The sequence below is a fragment of the Trachurus japonicus genome, chromosome 17 (assembly GCF_045865225.1).
Source record: "Trachurus japonicus isolate A0001 chromosome 17, Traja_1.0".
Taxonomy (NCBI): Eukaryota; Metazoa; Chordata; class Actinopteri; order Carangiformes; family Carangidae; genus Trachurus; species Trachurus japonicus.
In genome coordinates, this window is record NC_140923.1 from 4,496,058 (window position 1) to 4,508,331 (window position 12,274).

Consider the following 12,274-nt stretch of genomic DNA (forward strand, 5'->3'; position numbering starts at 1 on the left):
GGTGGACAAGTTGTGACCTGCACATTCACCACGCTATGAGATAATAACACAACGTTACCAGACAGAGTTGTTTTAGAGGGAAATGCAGCCGGAACTACATTCCAGACACGGCTGCTGGGCGGAGGGATTTCAAAAGACAAAGTAGTTCAGAGTATTTGCTTCCTGTGTCGTAATGTTACAGGTTAAAGGGAATGTGCAGGCTAATGAATGTGTCTCTCAATTGTTTTTCATTGTTATTGTTGCCTTTCGTGTTTTTTACGTCTTTATTATGTGTAATGTGTATTGTTTTTGAACTGTTTATGTTATCGGGACAACGGACGGAAATAATCCGGCATATTAGCATGTTCTCATGTCCATTAAAGGGATAGTATCATTTTTTTTAAAAAGTGTGGTTGTATGATCTACAAATAGCCCCTAAGTACTTTAATTGCAGTAGAAGACTCTCTACACTCCTCCCGTTAGCAACGCCAGCCCATAATAGCCCTGCCCAGAGATTTACAACATACATTGTTGTGAATTTTCACGGCCTAAAAGAGGTTTTACCTGAAAAAAAATACACAGTTCCATTGTTCGCTATAATATAATTTTTTCCAGCCCCTCAAAGTGCAGGAAAAACACAGTCCATTCACAACACTGTATGTTGTAAATCTCTGGGCAGGGCTATTATGGGCTGGCGTTGCTAACGGGAGGAGTGCAGAGAGTCTGCTACTGCAATTTAAGTACTTAGGGGCTATTTGGAGATCATACAACCCCACTTTTAAAAAAAATGCTACTATCTCTTTAATGTTCACTGTCCCATTCAAATAAACTAAATAGAAAATTAACCTACTCCTAAGAGTAGAGAGAACTTGCCAAAATGTTGAACTATCCCTTTAATAACTCACACCTGATGGAATCTCTGCTGATTAACTAGTTGATCCGTCGTCTCTCGGGGACTTGGACCTGGTTTCTGGTCACAGCGTGGCGGCGGTGAAGGGTTTCTCTGCGGCGTGCACGGTGACGTGGCGCCGCAGGTGTCCGCCCGATATGAACATCTTTCCGCAGCACGGGCAGCGGAACTGTTTGCAGTCGGTGTGCATGGTCATGTGCACCTTGAGCGAGCCCGACTGGGCGAAGCGCTTGCCGCAGTGCGCGCAGCCGTAGCGCTTCTCGCCCGTGTGCACGTTCTGGTGGCGCTTCAGGTTGCTGGAGTCGGAGAAGCACTTCCCGCACAGCGAGCAGCCGAACGGCTTCTCGCCCGTGTGGACCCTCATGTGGGTCTTCAGGTTCTTGAGGCACGCCAGCGTTTTACCGCAGCAGCTGCACACGAACTTCCCCCGGGCAGCGCCGCGGCCCACCTGCTGTCTCCACCCGTCTCTCCTGAAGCCGCTCTGCGTCGCCGTCGTCTCCTTCCTGGCCGGATGCTGAGGCCGCGCTGCAGCTGGAGGCGGCGGCGGTAGCGCCCTCTGCTGGCCGTCGGTCAGCGCTGCAGACTGCTGCTGCTGCTGCTGCTGGTAAACACAGGAATCTTCAAGTTAATTTTAAAACCCTTTTAAGACTTTTTCAAAATCAGGTATTTTAAGATTTGAGGACCTAGTCAAATTCAAAACAGGTCAGATTTTGTCTAAAGCCTGGAATAGGTTGCTACCAATAAACATCCAAAAAATGTTTATGGTCAGAGAAAGCATATATGATTTAAGAGGGAACTGTAACTTTAAACAATCTACCATCCATTCTACCCTGAAAAGTTTTAGCATCTATTTTTGTGGTGTTAAAATGTGGAATAGACTAGATGAGGATATAAAAATGTGCAATAACTTAAAACAATTTAAAAGTAAGTACAAACATACACTCTTGGACAGCTATAAAGAACTTGACTAACTGGCTAATTTTACTCTTTTTATTTATAATCATGGTCTTATTTCATATTAAAGCAATATGTTTTTAATAGGGCTGTCAGAGTTAACGCGTTAATCGCGATGCGATTAATTAAACAAATTAACGCGATTAAATTTTTTAATCGCGGTTAATCGCGGCCCATTTTGTCCTCTGTCTGCTGGACTGGAGGACTGGAGTGTGGGACCTCCAGTCCAGTAGGTGGCGGTAAGGCACCTTCCAGTTGGTTGCTACACAAATATACACAGTCTAACATATATCCACAGCTCCATCCATTGATTTTTTGACGGCTTTGTTGTCAACAAATGCACATGGCCAGGCAGAGGTGTAGCAAAGTAAAGGGCAATTTCCACTGGATGCAATTCGTTTCAATTCTGTGTGAGTTTCATGCATCATGTGTTATGATTAGGTACTAGGCCTACTAGGTCTGGTCTAAATGTTGTTTGTCTAGAGATTATAACACTGTGGAGTGTTGAAAGTCCAAAGCGCCATATATAATATTTTTAATAGAGATTAATCGAGAGTTAACTATGGAAAAAATGCGATTAATCGCGATTAGAAAAATTAATCGTTTGACAGCCCTAGTTTTTAATCTTCTGAATTGTATGGAACTACAGATGTATGACATGAATCACAATGTGGCGGGGGGGCTGAACTTGATAAGCTTTGCTTCCTTCAGCCCCTTCTCAAACTTGCACAGTATCATTATTGTTTTGTTTCTTGTTACATAGATTGTTTGTCTTTTGATGTGCTTGTTTGAGACAATAAAAATCAAATCAAATCGTTGGGAGAAGCGGCACACAGCTCAGACCTGCTTCTCCAACCGAATGTGCACCGTTACAGTGTCAACCCAAAACGCCGCCGTAGCAGTGCGGAGCACATTTGTGACACATTAGCCACAGTTGTGGCTCGGCAGTGCACGGCTCGTGGCGGACAGCTCGGACCTGCTTCTCCCTCCTGGTTTCCCTCTCCTACTGCTTCACACGGAGCTCTGTATGACGACGCGCGGAGGCATCGAAACTAACGGGTCATATTTCCTCCGTGCCAGCAGATGTTACAGTTGCCGACTGACTGTTTGTGGGCGATCACACGACAACCACTGAATCCTGGCCACTGATTGGCTTCTCAGGCATGACTCTGGCGAATGGGGATTTCCATGCGTCTCTCCTTTACCGTCTATTGTTTTTTTTCTAGATAGTATAAATACTCGATAATGGAAAATTGCTCATCGTCAAAACGACATTTACGATAATATCGTAGACAATATATATCGCCCACCTCTACTTGGACAGCATCCGAGCGCCATTTCACTACTCGGATTCCTTCAAAATTTAAGACTTTTATTAAGTCGTGAAAAGACTTTTTAATACTTTCTAAGGGTCTTAATTTTCCCAAAAATTGATTTATCACCTTGTAATACTTTTCCAGACCCGGTGGATTCCCTCGGCTCCAGACTGACTCACCTCGCTGACGGTGAAGGGGAAGCTGCTGCTGCTGCCGCCGCCGCCAGAATCGGCCGAGACGCTCAACACGCTGGCGTTCACCGCGTACGAGCAGCCGGGGTCTTCCCCCAGAGGATTGTGGGTAGCGTGGCCGCCGCCGTGCTGCAGCTGCGGCTCGACGTACATCACACACTCGTAGCCGCCGCCGCCGCCGTCCGCCCTCTGGCTGCAGCTCAGCGGTCTCTGGAGCAACGTGGAGGTGGAGCTGACTTCACCGCTCGCCCACGACCGAGACGAGTCGTCGCCTTCGTCCGTCACTTCCTGTTTGGTGACTGGAGGCGGAGCTTCTGAGTCAGCCGCCTCTTTAACAACAACAACAACAACAACAACAACAACAACGTCACATGTTTTACACCTTTGTGCTTGATTTGAGTCACTACAACAAATCATTAAACATTAAAACTCTGATTTATCATCTGGTGCATTCACTGACCGACCAACTCAGATCATCCCGGCCTGTTGGAGCGCCGCCATGAACGAAGGTCAGTGACCGACAGTTTGAGAAACAATTGACAGACGCCATGTAGTCCAACTAAAATGAAAACACTCCTCCATGGAGGAGGTTCATTTTCACTGAAGTGTCACTTAAGAATCTTAACAACAGCTGCAAGGCAACTGGTTTTAAAGGATAATTACCGTTTTTTACAATCTGGATTCTGATGATCTGACGATCTGGATTTCTAGCATAAAATATGATCATTTCCTCACCCAGATAACTTTGGTGTCATTACAAGTCGTTCTGATGAAATTATCTCCAGCCGAGAGCCGCGTATATCCGTATAATGGAGTCTACAGGGCAGCAGAATGCAGCCTCTAAATAACACATTATCTGCAGAGAAACTCCTTCATTTCACCAATATTTAGTTCTGATAGGCTAGTGCTATTCCCCTCTGAGTCCGGGGTTAGCTGTTATCAACATCCGGGGTCTGTAGGTCGACCTACTGACCTCTGACCTGCATGATGTCATCTCTGAGCGCTGTGTTATTTAGAGGCTGCATTCTGCTGCCCTGTAGACTCCCATTATACGGATATACGCGGCTCTCGGCTGGAGCTAATTTCATCAGAACGACTTGTAATGACACCAAAGTTATCTGGGTGAGGAAATGATAATATTTTATGCTAGAAATAAGGTCCAGATTGGAAAAAAGGGTAATTATCCTTTAACAGATGTACCATTTACTCTTGGGATAAGTTGGACCATGAAGGGTCCACCCAGTGGAAAACTGAGGGACCCTTGGGAACAGGGTGGTCCAGCCCAGCCTACAGATGTTAACAACCTCAGAACCTGAAGGGGCTGAGTAGCCCCCACCAGTCAGTAAGACCAGGGGTCCTCAACTAGTCTCACTCTGGGCTCCACATGTTCCCATGGTCATTAAGTCACGACCCACTTTTATAGAATTCAAACCAAGATTTTTTTAAAAGCCTTTAAAAACTCATTTTGCTCTTTATTGAGCAAAGTGCATTTCAGGGCACATGAATGAAACTGAGGAGTTACCATGACAACTGCATGTACGGAAGTGAATTAAAAAATATCAAACTGCACAAAATGGAGACCAACAAAACGATATATTTGACTTCTAATGCATCTCTGCATTCAGAGCATGTTCACAAAAGTGAATAAATATCAAACTGCACAAAATAAAGACCCACAAAACAAAACAAGATTCACTGCATCAGGCCACATTAATAAGAAACTGATTTCTTTGCATTCAGAGCAAATGGAGCAAATAATAAGAAAGTGAGGAGGAGCATTACAACTGCATGTGTTCACGTGTCTCCTGTGCCTTTCAAAATAAGTTATTTTTCAAAATAAAAGACATGTCCAACATCAGATGTGCATTAAATATTATTTACTTTTTTGACCAGCTGTCCGCGACCCATCCAGAACGGGTCCGCGACCCACTTTTGGGTCCCGACCCACCAGTTGAGAACCACTGAGTTAGACCATAGGAAGTCCTTCAGATAAGTGGTGAGTGATGTGTCTTCAAGAAGCTCAAGCCCAAGTTTTTTTTGGGGGGGGGGGGGGTCCACATGTTTGGACTGAACCTCCGACCTGAAGTTCATATTTCAATAATAAAAAGGCCGGATCCAAATAGACCCTGTGAGGACAGAAAGACCTTGAAGACTGGTGTGTCCTCTGTGTTGACGTCACCTGTACTTACTGTTGTGCTCAGACTGGGACCAGGACTCGTCCTCAACCTCCACTTTGATCAGCGTGGTCGTCAGGTTGGGCGACACCGGGACCGGACCGGGTAAAGCAGGAACACAGGCTGCACTCAGTGTTACCTGAGGGGGTTCTGGGACCGGGGCAGACGGAGGCTTGGGGTCTTCATGCTGAGGCAGCACCACCTCACCTAGGAGGGGGGGGCATTTAATGACAACATTGAGCTCTCAACTGCATCTCATGGTCTTCATCAGCAACTGAGGAGGACGATGTCAACAAACTGTGCAAAAACCAACAGCTCTGACAGCCATGCACTTCAAAACCACTTATTATTGGACACAGACATGTCTGGAAACATTTCCCCCCCAAAAAAGGTTAAAGGGACAGTGTGAGGTCCAGTTATGTGGTTCGTTGCCTGAGGGCAACGCTATGCCATAGAGGGTTAAATGTTAACGGTTAGCCTACCTCAACTAACGTTCGAAAACAACGTTAATTTAAATTTTAACGGTTACCTCAACAAACGTTCGAGAGCAACGTAACGGTTACCTCCGGGGGTTCGGCTGCTCCTCGGCTCGTTGCCCGGGTGATGGCCGGGCAGCAGAGCTCGGCCGCCGGCCGGGTGAAGGCCGGGCAGCAGAGCTCGGCCGCCGGTCACCGCGGCTCTCAGCGCGGCGCTGCGGGCGGCTCGGAGCTCCATGAGCCGCAGCTTCCTCCGCAGAACCTCGTTCTCTTTGCGGCTCCGCGAGATCTCCAGCTGCAGCACCGAGTAGCCGCTGTCCACCAGCTCGCAGATCTCCGCCACCGCCGTGTTGGCCAGCACCTCCATGATGGAGGACAGCTGCGTGTGGAAGGCAGCGGCGGGAGACATGTTGTTGTTTACCGGCACCGACCGACCGACCGTCGTCTGAACTGTATCCGAGGACAGGTAACGATATACCGGACCGCGACGTGGCCGCTGCGCTGCGTCCAGACTAGAGCAGACAGCAGAACAGATACACGAAGCACCGCACTGCGCATGTGCAAGACCCCCAGGACCACGGAGAGGAAAACTATGGTGGCCCTGATAGTCTAGTAGCCAGGGGGGGTTCCCATGCACCCGAAAGATATATTTTTCTAACTTACCTTTTTGTAATCCTTAGGGTGTCTAGTAAATGATTTTTGATGATCCCCGCGCCAATTATTGTCCCATGCATGTTTTTTTTGACCATCTTTTGTGGCCATCCTGGATTTCCGACTGTGAAAAATGAAAAATTTAAATCTATATAGCTCCTGAACTATACGTCCTACAGAGACAGCTGACCCCATTTTATCTTTGTCTTGGTATGAGGAATTGATAGAGATGAAGGTTGCCATGATTAAATCATGTGTGGTACATAAAAAATCAGAAAAACACAAAAAAAAGTTAAAACAACGGCGGAATTCTATCACAGGAACTCCTCCCCAATGCGTCCCATTGACATTTTTTTCCTAACTTTTATAATTTTACAATCTTCAAGTTGTCTTGTAAACAAATGTTGATGATCCCAACCTGAATTATATTCCCATGTATGTTTATTTTGGCTATTTTGGCTGCCACCACCTGGATTTCCTAACATGATTTTTGAACATTCCGAAGTGTTTAATTTGGCCTTAAGTAGCTTGTGAGGGGTCAAACTAGGGGTTTTTCACTATTCTGAGTTGATTGCAAGCATTCGTTTTTCAACCAAAACACTCCTTGGTGGTAAAACAACAGCCACGCCCACATTTCCCACTCAGCGGAACCCCCGCACAAACACCCCCCACCACCAACAGAATGTATTACAGAGAACCTATTCCTTCGCATGGCAGAGGTTATCTTTTTGGTTGTCACATAAATATGTAAGGTATATTACTACTAAATACTCAACTTCTGTACAATGTGTGTCAAGTGAGTCAAAATATCAAGGGCAACAATGTGAGAGACATGACGGGAATGTGTATTGTACCTTTATGCTCAAATAAAAAATGTAAACATTAAGCTGAATTCGGAAGGAGAACCTCAAACTGGAATCTGTTGCTAAGCCAGACCTATCTTCATAGCAACCATTTCAGAACTGGAGAAGTTGCTATGGAGATAGCAACTTCTCCAGTTCTCGACTACAAACTGTCAAATTTTACCACAGACATCGTCAAGACAAATGGGACACACGTTCTGATAATTTTTCCAGTTTTTGTTTCTGTCAGCATCCAGTTTTTGTTTCTGTCGGCATGAGGATTTGGTTGAGATGGGGTTTTTTTTTATGACACCGAAGGCCTGCAGCAGCTGATCTGTGAAACTTGTGGTTTCCTCATCTGCAAAAAAAAGAGAAGGGAGACATTGATGGTGAGTCCAAAGAATATAGGATTATTCCTGTAACAAGTCAAGAAGTTTGAAGCTTGAAGACAGAAGGTAGAAGGAAAGCCAATACTGTAATTCAGTATAATCAGTGGTCACTGCAAGTCATGCCCAAGTCAAAGAAACATGGGAAAGAAAATGATGGTGAGCCTGAAGAGTTTGCTCCTGTAACAAAGACATCAAAGAGACATGATGGTGGAAGATCAGAAAAACATTGTCCTGTAATGTGCATTTTACATACAAATGAATTTGAGCATGTAGGTTTCACTCCACTCAGTCAGGTTAAAGGGTCTGCAACTGACAAGCTAACACAGCTACACGACATTCGGAATAGACGTCTCCAAGAACCTCCTGATTCACCTTTTCGCATGGAGGATGTGTGTAATCACATTCCAGAGAGTCTTGCTGGTGCCAATTTAGAAACAACTGGTTATCATCGAGCCTGCTTCCTGAAGTTTACCAAGAATCAGGACCGCTTAAAAGGTAGGCCTACTGTGACATTGGAGGAAACTTCAACATTACGCTCACCTCGTAAATCACCAACATCTACCACACAGCAGTTCCCTCCAGAGTGTATCTTTTGTGGAAAGCTTGAAGTGAAAGTGTTGGGAAAGACTGAACGATGTGTCAAGTTCCCTGTATTTAAGGACAAGGATGGAACATTGAAGGAGCCTACATGGAAACAGGTTGAGCCTCAAGCCTTGGAACTTGGGCTTTACCGTCTACATCGCATGGTGCAAGGTGAAGACCTTTTTGCGAGGAGAGCTAATTACCATCTGTCATGCCGTAAATCATTCAACCTGAAATATGCAAATCATCTGCGAGTCACTTCTCCAGGTAAAGTCCTTGTTACCAACCCTGTCAATGATACAGAGCAGGATCCCAAGGCTGCTGCACATCAGATGGCCTTCACTGCCGTGCTTGATGTCATTCAAGATCTAGTGATACAGCAGAAAAAGATTGTGCAACTTTCATCATTGCGTCTTGTCTACATTCAAGAGCTGGAGAGAAATGGCTTCCCTAATCCCAAATACAGAAGTGAAAGCCTCAAGACCAAGCTTGAGAAGCATGAGGGGATTGCCTTTGCTAAGCTCCCAGCAGATGACAAGGGTTGTATCACCTATAACTTGGTATACAGTGCTAGCTTGTCTGTCTCAGATGCCGTGGTATATGCATATAAACTGGGTAGAAAGGACAAGTATGAAGATGTGGCACTACTTCTTCGGAGTACAATTCAGAAGACATTCAGTGAGTCAAAGTCACTTGCTTGGCCTCCTACAGCTGATAATCTGGAGGTCACATCCTTGGATGACCTCCTCCCACCTGATCTCATTAAGTTCCTGACCCTCGTCATTTCTGGTGATGCAGACATAGAGAAGTGTGAGAAGACCAGACGCCTTGTGCTGTCTATAAGCCAGGTACGCCATAACTCCACTTTGATGTGTACCCTGTTTGTTAGCCTTATAATATTGTGTACTTTTTGTTTTGTGTACAGTATAGTTTCTTGAACACTCCAATGTTAATTGCTTTCTTTATATTCCAGGACATCTGCCGTGCAACTACAAAGGGAGAATGGAAGTTGCCTAAGCATATCCTCCTCTGCACCACCATACGTCATCTTTATCGCAGTAGACAACTGACTACTCTTCTCAATAGGTTAGGTCACTGTGAAAACTATGACTTCGGGTTGGAACTAGAGACCGCTCTAACCAAGGCTCTCGATGAGGTTTCCGTCTCTCTCAGTCCTCAAATTATAACTGGTGAGGGCAACAGTGTCTTTCATCTAGAGTGGGACAATCTCAACAAAATAACAACAAACATCCATGGTTCCAATGTGGTGAACTGGACCGGTGGGATCATGATCCAGGAGGTGAGACCTGGAATTGGTGCTACCAACTGTTCAGATAAACGAGTGCTTGCTCTCTACAATCGCAACAAGACACGCTCTCTGAAGGTAGACATACCCGAGACCCTGGACCCCATCCATATCTACAGTCGAATCGGACCCAAATTTCCTGAGGGAGCAGTTTTCAGTCCACCCCCAACAAACAACAAAGTCTATTCCAACTGCATCAGAGAGTATCGTGTCTGGTTACTTGTCCGGATGGTGGGGAGCAGTGGATCAAAGCAACTTGTTGCCGGGTTTGGTGGCTTTGTATCAGCTACTGGTGACAAGCCCCCCCAAAAATCTACCATTGACTACCTCACCCCTATCAACCAGCCTTTCACTGAGTACTCAGTCATTAAGGAGCTGCTGAAACAGTCTGAGAATGCCACCATGGAGGTAGGTCAGGAGTATGTCCTCAACACATTTGACCTTGGTGGTTGTATGAAAGCCTTACCTGTCATTTGGAAATTCCCAGACGAGTACAAAAAGCATGTTGTCACCCCAGGGCCCTTCCATACCGGGATGAACTACATGGGCATGGTGACGGGGCACAAATGCAAGGGTTCAGGCTACGCCGAAATCCTCATTGAGGCAGAACTTGTCACTAGTGGCTGTCTGGATAGTGTTCTGAAGGGGAAAGCATATGCAAAAGCCCTGTTCTGTCTCAAAACAGTCAGTGAGGCCATGGAACGATTGTTACTTGAGAGATTCATTGAGGAGGAGAACATTGAGATAACAAATCCCAAAGCCCTCTTTGATCTAGTCCAGACCTGTAGTCGTGAGAACCTAGACCTTGCATTGAAGGATCCCTCCACTCTCAACATCCTCAAGAAGCATGAGGCATATGAAAACAAGGTGCGTGCCGGCCACCTTGGGAAGACCGCCACATTCTGGCTCAGTGTGATAGATCATACCCGTCTGATCCTAATGTTGCAGTTTTCTGTGAAGACTAACAACTTGGCCCTATTCCACAAGTGCAATGGGGATATGGCAGATCTATTCTTTGCATATGATGGACCAAACTACTCAAGGTAATTCACATTTTTAGCCAAAACTGACATGCAATATGATGAGTAATCTAGTAGACAATGTCATAGTGGTGTTGAAGTAACTATCAATAATATTTTACTCCTTTGCAGGTACTTGGTGTGGCTGGAGGTATTCCTGACAAATATTGATCTGTCTCATCCTGGTGCCAAAGAGCTGTTGAAGAAAGGTGGCATTGCAGTGGCACGATCGCTCATTCCTGGTTCACTTTGTGCAGTGGACAAGACAATGGAGGAGACATTCATGAAATTTGCCAAGTCAGCAGGTAGGCCACATAAACAAACTATTAGTACCACTGCTTCTATGATTATAACACAATTTAAGTATTGCTAAAAACTGTTGGCATCACTAAAAATATAATTACAGTATTTTATCTTTTCAGGTGGGTTCACAGGGCTCTTCTCCATGTTTGGTGCCTACCAGCGATGGTGTCGCACTACATCATTGCGGGTTCAATACTTCCAAAAGATGCTGGAGATGTGCGACCTCGTCAATGACCCTGACTGTCCAAAGGCCGGAAAACATCGAGAACTAGAGAGAGCTGAAATAAAAAAATCAGAAGAGGCAGTTCAGCGTACCATCTCTGCTGTTCAAAGCTTCAACAATCCATTCTCCTTGGTTGACAAGGAACATCTGTACAACCTAGCATCTGGTGCCCCTGCTTCTCCAGAGGTTGAGTTTGATGTCCTTCGTGCTGAGGCAGCTGGTAAAGAGTCCAAGGAAGCTTTCATCCAAGGTCGCTTTGTGAATGGTTCTTCTGAGAAGCTGTTCTTTGAGCCAATCAAGAAGTTGAAGCTGAAGACTATGGAGGCCTCCAGCAAGACAGTCAAGCTCACTGCCTCCCAGGGAAAGGTGTGAGACCACACACTCCTAATATAGATAGATATTAGATAGATATTATTGTTGCCATTTTTGACATGCAGGGCAGACTGTGGTAAATTGTATCGTTTACCTTTTCATCTTTGCAGGTAGTGCAGTACTGTCAACAAAGTGACCTTGCATTCTTGCTGCTCATCAAGTCGCAGAACGTGGATGAACCCCTTAACCTTGACGAGCTTATGCAGTACTCACTCTTCCCAGTTCCTCCCAGCCTAGGCACATCTGATGGGTTCTTCAACAAAACCAACAAGGCTGCAATGCTTCATTTCATGATGGAAGACGCTCTTGAAGATGTGCCTTATCCGAAAGATGCTTTTTACATTCAGGATGGCAATGCCCTTTTCCATGCCCTGAAGAACCTCCCACAAACATTCGAGGGAATTTGCCTCCAGGCTTTAGATCGTATGGTGGCTAAGAAGCATTTCTTCTTCTCTACTGATTCATACTATGTTGACTCTGTCAAATCTCAGGAGAGATTGCGTCGTGGCATGTCCCAGCGGTACATCATTGGTGGTCCTGCAACAAGGAAGCCAAGTGATTTCAAACTCTTTCTAGGAAATGATGAA

General features: G+C 45.5%; 1 protein-coding gene across 1 annotated transcript; it reads right to left on the reverse strand.

Annotated features, from left to right (window-relative positions):
- Nucleotides 1-779: 779 nt before the first annotated feature.
- LOC146969824 (uncharacterized) lies at nucleotides 780-6,478 on the reverse strand. Its single transcript, XM_085804550.1, has 4 exons — nucleotides 6,088-6,478; nucleotides 5,540-5,731; nucleotides 3,339-3,679; nucleotides 780-1,490 (listed from the first exon to the last, which is right to left on the reverse strand). Exons 1-4 carry the CDS (start codon nucleotides 6,407-6,409, stop codon nucleotides 954-956), a joined length of 1,392 nt encoding a protein of 463 aa, XP_085660676.1. The 5' UTR covers nucleotides 6,410-6,478; the 3' UTR covers nucleotides 780-953.
- Between the last annotated feature and the right edge of the window lie 5,796 nt (nucleotides 6,479-12,274).